Source organism: Salvelinus sp. IW2-2015, linkage group LG2, assembly GCF_002910315.2.
Source record: "Salvelinus sp. IW2-2015 linkage group LG2, ASM291031v2, whole genome shotgun sequence".
NCBI lineage: Eukaryota > Metazoa > Chordata > Actinopteri > Salmoniformes > Salmonidae > Salvelinus > Salvelinus sp. IW2-2015.
In genome coordinates this window covers 34,513,744-34,529,126 of record NC_036839.1, presented here as the reverse complement: position 1 = coordinate 34,529,126, position 15,383 = coordinate 34,513,744, and the positions used below count along the sequence as shown (strand labels likewise).

Here is a 15,383-nt window from a genome sequence, read left to right as displayed (position 1 = left end):
TGAAAGTCCAGCAAGCGCCAGGACCGTCTCCTAAAGTTGATTCAGCTGCGGGATCGGGCACCACCAGAACAGAGCTTGCTCAGGAATGGCAGCAGGCAGGTGTGAGTGCATCTGCACACATAGTGAGGCGAAGACTTTTGGAGGATGGCCTGGTGTCAAGAAGGGCAGCAAAGAAGCCACTTCTCTCCAGGAAAAACATCAGGGACAGACTGATATTCTGCAAAAGGTACAGGGATTGGACTGCTGAGGACTGGGGTAAAGTTATTTTCTCTGATGAATCCCCTTTTCAATTGTTTGGGGCATCCGGAAAAAAGCTTGTCCGGAGAAGACAAGGTGAGCACTACCATCAGTCCTGTGTCATGCCAACAGTAAAGCATCCTGAGACCATTCATGTGTGGGGTTGCTTCTCAGCCAAGGGAGTGGGCTCACTCATAATTTGGCCTAAGAACACAGCCATGAATAAAGAATGGTACCAACACATCCTCCGAGAGCAACTTCTCCCAACCATCCAGAACTATTTGGTGACGACAATGCTTTTCCAGCATGATGGAGCACCTTGCCATAAGGCAAAAGTGATAGCTAAGTGGCTCGGGGAACAAAACATCAATATTTTGGGTCCATGGACTTGTGGTCAATCCTCAAGAGGCGGGTGGACAAACAAAACCCACAAATTCTGACAATCTCCAAGCATTGATTATGCAAGAATGGGCTGCCATCAGTCAGGATGTGGCCCAGATTTAATTGACAGCATGCCAGGGGCGGATTGCAGAGGTCTTGAAAAAGAAGGATCAACACTGCAAATATTGACTCTTTGCATCAACTTCATGTAATTGTCAATAAAAGCCTTTGACACTTATGAAATGCTTGTAATTATACTTCAGTATTCCATAGTAACATCTGACAAAATATCTAAAGACACTGAAGCAGCAAATTTTGTGAAATTAATATTTGTGTCATTCTCAAAACTTTTGGCCACTACTGTACATTACAGTCAATGGGTACAGTAGGTGAAAAACATCATTGTGGCATCTGGGTCCCACTATAGAGGACATTCCTTAATGTCACACAAATTCAAAGGACAAACCTGAAGCCACTTTAGACTGTAATAGACTTGTCTAACATTTTTCCGATATCATTGCTTTTTTCATATAGGTGGAAATTGCGTACATTTACATTCTCTATAGGCACAAGCCGAGCCCTGGTGTTAGGCTACTTGACATTTAAATGTTTCATCAGAGAAGAATCACAAACAAATGCTGGTGGCTTTGTTCATGATTCAAATCAAATCAAAATAAATGTTATTGGTCACATTCACATAGTTAGCAGATGTTATTGCGAGTGTACTGCAAAGTTTCAAAGGACTAGAAGCGAGGCAGCACTCTCTGTCGGCGCCATCTTAATTCATTGGTTTTTACATGTCTCTCCAGACTAAAAGTCTGAAGCCATAGTCAATTTCTTCACCTAAGTTCCGAGTTTATCTTATACTGTATACGTTCAATCAATCAAATTTATTTATAAAGCCTTTTTACATCAGCCGATGTCATAAGTGCTATACAGAAACCCAGCCTAAAACCCCAAACAGCAAGCAATGCAGATGTAGAAGCACGGTGGCTAGGAAAAACTCCCTAGAAAGGCAGGAACCCAGAAAGAAACCTAGAGAGGAACCAGGCTCTGAGGGGTGGCCAGTCCTCTTCTGGCTGTGCCGGGTGGAGATTATAAGAGTACATGGCCAAGATGTTCAAACGTTCATAGATGACCAGCAGGGTCAAATAATAATAATCACAGTGGTTGTAGAGGGTGCAACAGGACAGCACCTCAGGAGTAAATGTCAGTTGGCTTTTCATAGCAGATCATTCAGAGTTAGAGACAGCAGGTGCAGTAGAGAGAGAGAGTCGAAAACAGCAGGTCCGGGAACAAGGTAGCACGTCCGGTGAATAGGTCAGGCATAGGCGGAAATCCCAGGGGGGACGGGGGGACACGACCCCCATCCTGGGAAAAATATTATTTGTCCCCCCAATCTATCACTGTAAACATAACTATGTAATTTCAATATATTATTAATACGCAATGAAAGCACTTGTGCTGATTATAGACACTTAATAGCGCGTATTAATTGTCCCCTCCAAGGTTGATATCAGATTTTCGCCCCTGAGGTCAGGGTTCCATAGCCGCAGGCAGAACAGTTGAAACTGGAGCAGCAGCAGGTGGACTGGGGTGGACTGTGAAAGCAAGGAGTCATCAGGCCAGGTAGTCCTGAGGCATGGTCCTAGGGCTCAGGTCCTCCGAGAGAAGAGAGAAAAGTGAGAAAAGAGAGAAAAGAGAGAAAGAGAGAAAGAGATAAAGAGAGAGAGAGAGTTAGAGGGAGCATAGTTAAATTCACAAAGGACACCAGATAAGACAGGAGAAATACTTCAGATATAACAGACTGATCCTAGCCCCCTGACACAAAAACTATTGCAGCATAAATACTGGAGGCTGAGACAGGAGGGGTCGGGAGACAATGTGGCCCCAACAACACCCCCGGACAGGGCCAAACAGGCAGGATATAACCCCACCCACTTCGCCAAAGCACAGCCCCCACCACCACTAGAGGGATATCTTCAAACCACCAACTTCCTACCCTGAGACAAGGCAGAGTATAGCCCACAAAGATCTCCCCCACGGCACGAACCCGAGGGGGGGCGTCAACCCAGACAGGAAGATCACGTCAGTGACTCAACCCACTCAACCCCTCCTAGGGACGGCATGGAAGAGCATCAGTAAGCCAGTGACTCAGCCCCCGTAATAGGGTTAGAGGCAGAAAATCCCAGTGGAGAGAGGGGAACCGGCCATTGATCGCTCCATTGCGACCAACCGGCCATTCGTCGCTCCATTGCCTTTCCGTTCACCTTCACACTCCTGGTCCAGACTACACTCAATCATAGCACCTACTAAAGAGATGAGTCTTCAATAAAGACCTAAAGGTTGAGACCGAGTCTGCGTCTCTCACATGGATAGGCAGACCATTCAATAAAAATTGAGCTCTATAGGAAAAAGCCCTGCCTCCAGCTGTTTGCTTAGAAATTCTAGGGACAATAAGGAGGCCTGCGTCTTGTGACCGTAGCGTACGTGTAGGTATATACGCAGGACGAAATCGGAAAGATTGGTAGGAGCAAGCCCATGTAATGCTTTGTAGGTAGCAGTAAAACCTTTGAAATCAGCCCAAGCCTTAACAGGAAGCCAGTGTAGAGAGGCTAGCACTGGAGTAATATGATCAATTTTTTTGGTTTTGGTCAAGATTCTAGCAGCTGTGTTTTATTTTTTTAAATGTATTTATTTAACCAGGTAGGCCAGTTGAGAACAAGTTCTCATTTACAACTGCGACCTGGCCAAGATAAAGCAAAGCAGTGCGACAATAGACAACAACACAGATATACACATGGAATAAACAAACGTACAGTCAATAACAATAGAAATATCTGTATACAGTGTGTGCAAATGGAGTACGGAGGTAAGGCAATAAATAGGCGATAGTGCGAAGTAATTACAATTTAGCAAGTACACGGAGTGATATGTGCAGATGAGGATGTGCAAGTAGAATACTGGTGTGCAAAAGAGCAGAAAAACAAAAACAAATATGGGGATGAGGTAGGTAGTTGGTTGGATGGGCTATTTACAGATGGGCTGTGTACAGCTGCAGCGATCGGTAAGCTGCTCTGACAGCTGACGCTTAAAGTTAGTGAGGGAGATATAAGTCTCCAACTTCAGTGATTTTGCAATTCGTTCCAGTCATTGGCAGCAGAGAACTGGAAGGGAAGGCGGCCAAAGGAGGTGTTGGCTTTGGGGATGACCAGTGAAATATACCTGCTGGAGCGCATGCTACGGGGAGTTGCTATGGTGACCAGTGAGCTGAGATAAGGCGGAGCTTTACTAGCAAGGACCTATTAGATGACCTGGAGCCAGTGGGTTTGGCGACGAATATGTAGCGAGGACCAGCCAACGAGAGCATACAGGTTGCAGTGGTGTGTAGTATGTGGGGCTTTGGTGACAAAATGGATCGCACTGTGATAGACTGCATCCAATTTGCTGAGTAGAGTGTTGGAGGCTATTTTGTAAATGACATCGCCGAAGTCAAGGATCGGTAGGATAGTCAGTTTTACGAGGGTACGTTTGGCAGCATGAGTGAAGGAGGCTTTGTTTCGAAAAAGAAAGCTGATTCTAGATTTCACTTTGGATTGGAGATGCTTAATGTGAGTCTGGAAGAAGAGTTTACAGTCTAGCCAGACACCTAGGTATTTGTTATTGTCCACATATTCTAAGTCAGAACCGTCCAGAGTGGTGATGCTGTTCGGGCGGGCGGGTGTGGGCAGCGATCGGTTGAAGAGCATGCATTTTGTTATACGAGCATTTAAGAGAAGTTGGAGGCCACGGAAGGAGTGTTGTTTAGCACTAACTGAAGTGTTTTTAGTGCTTTGTCCAGGTAGACGGAAAGTAGATCATTGCATTTGTCTAATGTAGAAGTGACAAAAGCATGGATGAATTTTTCTGCTTCATTTTTGGACAGAAAGTTTCTGATTTTTGTAATGTTATGTAGATGGAAAAAAGCTGTCCTTGAAACAGTCTTGATATGTTCGTCAAAAGAGAGATCAGGGTCCAGAGTAAAGCTGAGGTCCTTTTATTTGAGACAACTGTACAACCATCAAGATTAGTTGTCAGAGCCAACAGAATATATTTTTGTTTCTTGAGACCTAGAACTAGCATCTTTGTTTTGTCCGAGTTTAAAAGTAAAACATTTGCCGCAATCTACTTCCTTATGTCTGAAACACAGTCTTCCAGGGAGGGAAATGTTGGGGCTTCGCCATGATTTAATGAAATGTACAGCTGTGTATCGTCCGCATAGCAGTGAATGTTAACATTATGTTTCTGAATGACATCACCAAGAGGTAAAAATATATAGTGAAAACAATAGTGGTCCTAAAACGGAACCTTGAGGAACACCGAAATTTACAGTTGAATTGTCAGAGGACAAACCATACACAGAGACAAACTGATATCTTTCTGACAGATAAGATCTAAACCGGGCCAGAACTTGTCCGTGTAGACCAATTTGGGTTTCCAATCTCTCCAAAAGAACGTGGTGATCGATGGTATCAAAAGCAGCACTAAGGTCCAGGAGCACGAGGACAGATGCACAGCCTTGTCTGATGCCATTAAAAGGTAATTTAACACCTTTACTAGTGCAATCTCAGTGCTATGATGGGGTCTAAAACCAGACTGAAGTGTTTCATATACATGGTTTGCCTTCAGGAAGGCAGTGAATTGCTGTGCAACATTTTTTCAAAACGTTTTGAGAGGAATGGGAGATTCGATGTAGGCCGATAGTTTTTTATATTTTCTGGGTCAAGGTTTGACTTTTTCAAGAGAGGTTTATATTACTGCCAATTTCTTTATATATATTTTTTATTTAAATTTTACCCCCTTTTCCCCCCAATTTTCGTGGTATCCAATTGCTAGTAATTACTATCTTGTCTCATCGCTACAACTCCCGTACGGGCTCGGGAGAGACGAAGGTCGAAAGCCATGCGTCCTCCGAAACACAACCCAACCAAGCCGCACTCCTTCTTAACACAGCACGCCTCCAACCCGGAAGCCAGCCGCACCAATGTGTCGGAGGAAACACTGGCAGTGTTGTGCAGACTCAGGACAAATGAGCTTTGGAGAAATACGCAGATTTAAAGAGGAGTCCGTAATTTGCTTTCTAATGATCATGATATTTTCGTCAAAGAAGTTCATGAATTTATCACTGCTGAACTGAAAGGCATCCTCTCTTGGGGAATGCTGCTTTTTAGTTAGCTTTGCGACAGTATCAAAAATAAATGTTGAATTGTTCTTATTCTCCTCAATTCATTTGGAAAAATAGGATGATCGAGCGGCAGTGAGGGCTCTTCGCTACTGCAAGGTACTGTTTTTCCAAGATAATCGGAAGACTTCCAGTTTGGTGTAGTGCCATTTCCATTCCAATTTTCTGGAAGCTTGGTTCAGGGCTTGGGTATTTTCTGTATACCAGGGAGCTAGTTTCTTATGACAAATGTTTTTAGTTTTTTTGTGGTGCAACTGCATCTAGGTTAAATTTAGCTCCTCAGTTAGGTRGTTAACMGATTGTTGTATTCTTTGTACGTCTTTGTACGTCTTTGGGTAGGTGGAGGGAGTCTGGAAGGGCATTTAGGAATCTTTGGGTTGTTCGAGAATATATAGCACGGCTTTTGATGACCCTTGGTTGGGGTCTGAGCAGATTATTTGTTGCGATTGCAAACGTAATAAATGGTGGTCCGATAGTCCAGGATTATGAGGAAAAACATTAAGATCCACAATATTTATTCCACGGGACAAAACTAGGTCCAGAGTATGACTGTGGCAGTGAATAGGTCCGTAGACATGTTGGACAAAACCCACTGAGTCGATGATGGCTCCGAAAGCCTATTGGAGTGGGTCCGTGGACTTTTCCATGTGAAGATCAAAGTCACCAAAAATTGGAATATTATCTGCCATGACTACAAGGTCCGATAGGAATTCAGGGAACTCAGTGAAGAACGCTGTATACAGTCATTTTATGGGGGGAAGTGAAATTTGCTCTCGTAAATGTTAGCAACACATCCGCTTTTGCGGGAAGCGCGGAGGATATGGTCACTAGTGTAACCAGGAGAGGCCTCATTTAACACAGTAAATTCATCAGGCTTATGCCATGTTTCAGTTAGGCCAATCACATCAAGATTATGATCAGTGATGAGTTCATTGACTATAACTGCCTTGGAAGTGAGGGATCAAACAATAAGTAGCCCTATTTTGAGATGATGAGATACTGTATCAAAATTTCTTTCAATATTGACAGGAATGGAGGAGGTCTTTATTCCAGTGAGATTGCTAGAGTGAACACTGCCACGTTTAGTTTTGCCCAACCTAGATCAAGGCACACACGGTCTCAATGGGGATAGCTGAGCTGACTACACTGACTGTGCTTTTGGCAGACTCCACTAAGCTGGCAGGCTGGCTAACAGCCTGGTGCCTGGCCTGCACCCTATCTCATTGTGGAGTTAGAGGAGTTAGAGCCCTGCCTATGTTCATAGATAAGATGAGAGCACCCCTCCAGCTAGGATGGAGACCGTCACTCCTCAGTAGGCCAGGCTTGGTCCTGTTTGTGGGTGAGTCCCAGAAAGAGGGCCAATTCTATCTTTTGGCAGGGGCAGAAAACAGTTTTCAACCAGCGATTGAGTTGTGAGACTCTGCTGTAGAGCTCATCACTCCCCCTAACTGAGAGGGGGCCAGAGACAATTACTCTACGCCGACACATCTTTCTAGCTGATTTACACGCTGAAGCTATGTTGCGCTTGGTGACCTCTGACTGTTTCATCCTAACATCGTTGGTGCCGACGTGGATAACAATATCGCTATACTCTCTACACTCGCCAGTTTTAGCCTTAGCCAGCACCATCTTCAGACTAGCCTTAACGTCGGTAGCCCTGCCACCTGGTAAACAGTGTATGATCGCTGGACGATTCTTTACTGCGGGTCTAATACTGCGGGTAATGGAGTCGCCAATGACTAGGGTTTTCAATTTGTCAGAGCTAATGGTGGGAGGCTTCGACGTCTCACCATGTGACATCTCACCATTAAATGTGCTGCATGGTCAATCTGACGTCTTTATTGGCCTTGCATCATTTACGGCGATACGGCCTCTGCAGAAGTCAGGGCATTCACACTTCTTGCGCTTTGTAGAGCAGAGCTGTTGTGAAGGAATCAAATCAAATCAAATGTTATTTGTCACATGCGCTGAATACAACAGGTGTAGGTAGACCTTAGTGAAATGCTTACTTACAAGCCCTTAACCAACAACGCAGATTTTAAAAAATACAAAAAAAAAGTAAGAGATAAGAATAGCAAATAATTAAAGAGCAGCAGTAAATAACAATAGCGGGGCTATATACAGGGGGTACCGGTACAGAGTCAATGTGTCAATGTGCAGGGGCACCGGTGTCAAGGTAACTGAGGTAATTATGTACATGTAGGTAGAGTGGCTATGGATAGATAATAACAGAGAGTAGCAGCAGCGTGGTGGGGGGCAATGCAAATAGTCTGGGTAGCCATTTGATTAGCTGTTCAGGAGTGTTATGGCTTGAGGGTAGAAGCTGTTTAGAAGCCTCTTGGACCTAGACTTGGCGCTCTGGTACCGCTTGCCGTGCGGTAGCAGAGAGAACAGTCTATGACTAGGGTGGCTGGAGTCTTTGACAATTTGTAGGGCCTTCCTCTGACACCGCCTGGTTTAGAGGTCCTGGATGGCAGGAAGCTTGGCCCCAGTGATGTACTGGGCCGTACGCCCTACCCTCTGTAGTGCCTTGCGGTCGGAGGCCGAGCAGTTGCCATACAAGGCAGTGATGCAACCCGTCAGGATGCTCTCAATGGTGCAGCTGTAAAACCTTTTGAGGATCTGAGGACCCGTGCCAAATCATTTTCAGTCTCCTGAGGGGGAATAGGTTTTGTCGTGCCCTCTTCACAACTGTCTTGGTGTGCTTGGACCATGTTAGTTTGTTGGTGATGTGGACGCCAAGGAACTTGAAATTCTTAACCTGTTCCACTCCACTACAGCCCCGTCGATGAGAATGGGGACGTGCTCTGTCCTCCTTTTCCTGTAGTCGACAATCATCTCCTTTGTCTTGATCACATTGAGGGAGAGGTTGTTGTCCTTGCACCACACAGTCAGGTCTCTGACCTCCTCCCTATAGGCTGTCTCATCATTGTTGGTGATCAGGCCTACCACTGTTGTTTCATCAGCAAACTTAATGATGGTGTTGGAGTCGTGCTTGGCCATGCAGTCATGAGTGAACAGAGAGTACAGGAGGGGACTGAGCTCGCACCCCTGAGGGGCCCCTGTGTTGAGGATCAGCGTGGCGGATGTGTTGTTACCTACCCTTACCACCTGGGGGCGGCCCATCAGGAAGTCCAGGATCCAGTTGCAGGGGGAAGTGTTTAGTCCCAGGGTCCTTAGCTTAGTGATGAGCTTTGAGGGCACTATGGTGATGAACGCTGAGCTGTAGTCAATAAAACATATTCTCACATAGGTGTTCCTTTTGTCCAGGTGGGAAAGGTCAGTGTGGAGTGCAATAGAGATTGCATCATCTGTGGATCTGTTGGGGCAGTATACAAATTGGAGTGGGTCTAGGGTTTCTGGGATAATGGTGTTGATCTGAGCCATGACCAGCCTTTCAAAGCATTTCATGGCTACAGACGTGAGTGCTACGGGTCGGTAGTCATTTAGGCAGGTTACCTTAGTGTCAAGGAAGTGAGTTTGTATCTATACAGGACCTCCCACCCCCACCTACCGTCAAGCAATCATGTCAATGGGGAGCTATATGGAGCTATACAGAGCCCTCCGCATTGTTACAAAATTTGAAAGGCGATTGGCGATGTGTTACKGAGCTCAATTTGGCCTCTGCAATTGCGTCACATAATGCATACCTCTCTCTCGCTCTCTCTCTTCTCTCTCTAGACCAGGAGATATTGCGGGATCTAGAGAAAGACAAGATCCTTGTGTTCACTCCCTCTCGTCGGGTCCAGGGCCGCCGGGTGGTCTGCTATGACGACCGCTTCATCGTCAAGCTGGCCTACGAGTCCGACGGCATCATCGTCTCTAACGACAACTACCGGGACCTGGCCAATGAGAAGCCAGAGTGGAAGAAGTTCATTGACGAGCGGTTGCTCATGTATACGTTCGTCAATGACAAGTATGGAAGTCCCAGCAACACAGTGGACAAAGAGCCTATCACTATTAGTATCTGGAGTTGTTTTTCCAAGGGGATTGATATGTGGATATCTGATGGTGTGTCTGGTATGTGGTTGTGTCCAGGTTCATGCCTCCTGATGATCCTCTGGGTCGCCATGGTCCCAGTCTGGAGAACTTCCTGAGGAAGAGACCAGTTATCCCAGAACACAGGAAGCAGCAATGTCCCTATGGTAACACCTAGCCATTCTCTCTTATGCATTATTCATTCAGCCTCTTTTGGCTTGCCTCAAAATTGAGAGTTAACCATCCTGTATTCTCTCCTTAGGGAAGAAGTGCACTTACGGCCACAAGTGTAAGTTCTTCCACCCTGAGAGAGGCAGTCAGCCCCAACGCGCTGTGGCCGACGAGCTGCGTGCCAAGAACTCCTCTTCATCCTCTACCTCTTCCTCCAAAAGGGTGGGCGAGGCTCTGATGGTAAAGAGTCACAGCATGTCCAGCAGCTCCAGGGTAGACGGGATCCCAGACCCCCACCAAGCTCCCCCAAAGAGGCAGTCGGACCCCAGCCTTTGCGCCCCCTCATACAACGACCTCCTGGAAGAGCGTCTGGGCAGGAGGACTAAAGCAGAGGCCCGCAGAGGGAGTAGCAGCAGCAGTAGCAGCAGCTGCAGCAGCAGCCTCTTGGCTTCTGCTCCTGGGGGACCTCCTTCCAGCCACGGCTTCTCTCTTCAGGACTGGGGGAACACCTCCTCCAGAGCTCCAGGGCTGTCGGGGCTTGGTCACTCAAAGTCATACTCCACGTGTGAATCCCCGGAGCTAAGCTACCACTCCCTGATGAGGGCCTACTCCAGCCTAAGCCTGGTAGTGCCGCGGAGCCCCGATCGGCTGTTCCCGGCTGACCTACGGACGGGCTCACTGGTGTCTGACTGCAGCAGCGAGGGCAGCGTGAGCTCAGACTCCTTCTCCCCTGATCCCCTGCTGGATGACAGCCTCAAGTGCCACTATCCCCACCCCCATCACCACCACCATCACTGCCYTAGCTGCTACCCACATCACCCCAACCACCCACCCCCTGGTCTGACCCAGCACCCCCATGGAGGCTCCCACCATGGCTACCCTCAAGCTCAAAGCAGCCTGGAGGATCCTCCCTCCTCCCTCCACCACTTCAAGGCACAGCTCTCCTACCTTCCTCCCCATATTCAGCAACCGTCTGTGGGGAGCCACTCTGGCTGTTCTGGGAACTACCCTCCCCAAACTCTATCCCAGACCTCAAGCCCCCACTCCCTCTCTCACAACTCTCCTCTGGGGCATAACCTGGGGGGCTCCACCTGGCAGGACAACAACAGCCTCTACAAGCAATCCCATGTCCACCCAAGGAGGATCTACCCTGGGCCAGGACAGGAGCAGCGACTGGCCAGATGGGACCCCCACTACCAGCATCCCCCCCAGGCCTGCTACGAGCCTTTCACTTTCCAGTCCCTGCCTGAGGGCCGCAAACAACCCTGGCACTCGCCCTGGCCCAGGGGGACACACTCTCCCCATCCTCAATCCCTTTCCTCCTCCCATCCTCCACCTCTTACCCACCCCTCCACGGCCCCCCAGCACCAGGAGCCCCCTGCCCTGGGCAGATACCAGGATGTGAGGGAGAATGTGTTTGTCAACCTGTGTAACATCTTCCCCCCAGAGCTGGTGAGGGTGGTGATGGTGAGGAACCCCCATGTGATGGACGCCCAGCAGCTGGCTGCAGCMATCCTGGCTGAGAAGTCCCAGGCTGGCTACTGAGTACTGACACTACCGTAGCAGAGGAAATAAGTGGCGTGCTCAACTCTATAATCTCCCCAAAACATCTACGATGCAGGGGAAGATGCTTTATCTTTTTCCAGCAAATGTTATTTTTTTTCAACCTTATTGTTTTATGTCACTGCCCTGCTCGTTCATTACTGTTGTGTGGTATGAGAACACCTTCAGCACTTAAGGTCAGGATTCCGGAGACTCTGAATGGGATGTGTTGCTTTAATTTATTTATTTTGTAATATATTTAAAATTATTTCTATAGCTTTTTATATTTTTTAATGGCACTTTTCATAGATTTATTTATGATTTTTTTATTTTTGGAAATCACATCATAGGGTAAGAGGGGCTCAAGTGTTTCAGGGTGCTTCAGAGTTAGGGAAAGTCCTGAGGTGTCAAAACAGGGTGAATTCTGGGATTCCAAATCTAGGGTATGGTTTGTCATCATAAAATTACACTTCCAAACATTTTAAACTAAAAGACAAAGCAAATACATAAGTCCAAGCTACACTGATGACATTTTATCCCTGTCCTTTTTCATCAGAGAATTGTTAAAACAGGTGGTGAATTTGATATCATTGTTGAAAGATTTGATGAATTTCCCATTGAGAGAAGTGAAACGCAGGAACTCCAACTGTTAAAGGCCTGATAAAGTTAATGTGAAAACCCCAGGTTATTGTTTACTCTTACATACAGGAGCTAGTTCCTCTCTGGGGAGAGACCAAAAACTTACTTCACAGCATAGAAGATTGCGATATTGATTTTCTTTTCCTTTATTAAAATCATTTTTCTTTGTCCTCCAAAAAACATTCTGGCCATTGAAATCATATCAAGATGGTTCTTGAGGATATTCAGACTAGTGCAGGTGCACTGTTCGTTTAAACAGTTTTTTTATATTGCTGTTTTTTTACGTATGAATGTGTTAATTTATTTGTCCCTTTGTCATTTTCATTATGAGTAAGAGTATTTTAGTTAAAGAGGGTATCATTACAAGAGAAGACGTCTGGTGTAACCATCCAGACAGACAGACAAATAGCGCTGCACTGTAACTTCAGTCTGTGGACAGGGTATTTCTAGCCTCTACCTCCTGGCTTAGAATCCATTGCAAGTTGTCACTATCGCTCAGTGAATAGAATAAATAGTACGGCAATGACACCTCTGTGCCTTACTCACACACAGCAGTCCAAAACACTGGACTTGTGTTGCCAAGGTAACCTGACCACCACATACTTTAGTGAACAAGAGAATGCCTCTCCTCGTTGATACAAATTGTATCCTATTAACTTAAACCAGATCATTGTTTTATATGAGAATATTTATACAAGAGGTATTTTGAGTATATGTGCCGTAATTGGTCACATTTGTTACTGTTCTAAAATATACTGAACAAAAATATAAACGCAACATGTAAAGTATTGATCCCATGTTTCATGAGCTGAAATAAAAGATCCCAGATATTTTCCATACACACAAGAAGCATATTTCTCTCAAATGTTTACATCCCTGTTAATGAGCATTTATTTTTTGCCAAGATAATCCAGATGTGGCATATCAAGAAGCTGATTAAACAGCATTATCATTACACAGGAACAACTTCGCTGCGGAAAATAAAAGGCCACTAAAATGTGCAGTTTTGTCACACAACACAATGCCACATATGTCTCATGTTTTGAGGGAGTGTGCAATTGGCATGTTGACTGCAGCATGTCCAATAGAGCTGTTGCCAGATAATTGAATGTTCATTTCTCTACCATAAGCCACCTCCAATGTTGTTTTATTTTTGTTCAGTATATATTTTGGGATTTAAAAAAATTGTGTTTTAAGAAGTATTTGTGAAAGAAAAGGGCATCAAATGCAATTTATTCAAACTACTGTACTGTGATTGATGATCAGCATACAGAGAGGACAGAAAAAGTTATGTGATATCCGGGTTCCTTGGGACGTCCCTACCCCATTGAAGTTGACATTTTAAATGGTTAAGGTTTGGGTTAGGTAATGGTTAGGATGGGGGTGAGGGTTTAAGGTAGGGATGTCCCAAGGATTCCGGATAGCACTGATCGACAGGAAAAGGTGAGTTGTTTTTATTATTGTTGAACTGAAATTGTGTTGGGTGGTCTCAGTCATGCGAGTGTGACTGTGTCAGCTTTACGGTGAAGCCAGGATTTATTTCTTCACCATCAGCCTCTATTGACAGTCATGATCTTTCTCTTAATATATTTCTGTACCGTGGTTCTCAGCTCTCTCTTCAAACTAAGGCTATCCCTTCAGAGGATCAGTGGAACACCGCTGACTTGACAAAGACAGTACTTAGTCTCTGGAACCAGTTTCTCATCATGACAACAGCCAAAAGTGAATTTTTTTAGCTGAGCAACGTCTAGCACCTTTCTAGGGCACTATGTGCCAGTGTGCTCCGGTGTGTGGCAGAGTATTACATGCCTCTACATGGCATTGTGCTTTTTTTAACCACATCTGATGATAGTCTGAACCATGTTCAGTTAAACAAATTCATATTTTTCCATGTTCAGATTTTTTAAAGAGGTGTTTTTGGAATTCTGTGTGATGTTTCTGTACTCTGTGTGATGTTTCTGTACTCTACTGTTCATCTCTGGTATAATTAAACACCCTTTGATGAGGTGACTTGTGTTCAGTTTGCAGACAGTGTATGTATACTGTATGTCAATGGAGGCTGCTGAGGGGAGGATGGCTCCTAATGATGGCTGGATGGAGTAAATGGAATGGCATCAAACCTGGAAACCATGTGTTTGATACCATTCCACTTAATCTGCTCCAGCCATTACCACGAGGCCGTCCTCCCCAATTTAGGTGCCACCAACCTCCTGTGGTATATGTGCTGGTTTTTGTATACAGTACTTGGTTGAATTTCTTCCACCAATTTTTTTTTATCATTTTGGAATTTGGTTCATTTTATTTTATTTCATCTGACTGGTTAGTATATTATTGTATTTGACTGTTTGTTTCATTGTGTCAGTCTGTATCCAAGGCCTACAATTCAGGTTTAAAAAAACAGTTTGTCAGACACTTCTCCAAATACCATGTATAATTTATTTAAATAGTCATCCCTGTTGTGCTTTAAATCCAACATCATTTATGCTACAATAAAACTATTACATCTAATAAATGCCTTATAAAAGTGCAAAAAAATAAGGTTGGGAGGCAGTAAGCTGTCAGGGACCAAAACAATTGGCAAGGGTTAGCCTATGTTATATATGTATTATGATGATCCTCTCATCACAGGTCAACATGGGTCATTTCAAGCCAAAATGTAATGGAGGAAAATGGAGAACTGATGTGATGTTGATGTTCTTGCCTTAGTGACTGTACTGTATGTGAATGGGGGGGGCAACGCATGTTAAAACAATGAGCTTTAAGTACTGTAACCCCAGAGCACGTGACTCTTTATAATACTCTGGCCTGTGTAGCAGTCTTACTTGCTGATTCAGGGAACTGAGGCCAAATGGAAAATGTTGACTTCTTATGAGTTATGAATAATAAAGCCTTACTCAAGCTTTCAAGGTGGTGATGAGTCTTTTTCGGGGGGGAAAGGAATGGGTTTGCTGCCAAAATTGTTCTCAGGTTAATTTAGATACAGTAGGATGCTAGTGAGGCATGTGTGTATCATCCTGGGATAATGAAATTTCAACACTCGGTGGCATATGTCAAAGACATGTACTGTAGCCTACACTGAATGGGATGACAGGATAATGACACTTAATAAGAAGCTTGTCATTTCAACATCATGATAATAATGCTAGACTTTCCTCCACTTTTGCATGTCAATTCAAATAGGCCTACCTGAAATATTCTTCACAACTTTTATATC

General features: G+C 45.0%; 1 protein-coding gene across 1 annotated transcript in view; it reads left to right on the top strand.

Annotated features, from left to right (window-relative positions):
• The window catches only part of LOC111978912 (probable ribonuclease ZC3H12C), a 27,914-nt gene extending 12,839 nt beyond the window's left edge, over positions 1-15,075 (top strand). Inside the window, exons 4-6 of the mRNA XM_024009162.2 lie at positions 9,521-9,755; positions 9,878-9,984; positions 10,080-15,075. Of these exons, the coding sequence (XP_023864930.1) occupies positions 9,521-9,755; positions 9,878-9,984; positions 10,080-11,533 (1,796 nt within the window). The 3' untranslated portion in view covers positions 11,534-15,075. The remainder of the gene's footprint in view (positions 1-9,520; positions 9,756-9,877; positions 9,985-10,079) is intronic.
• Positions 15,076-15,383: the final 308 nt, after the last annotated feature.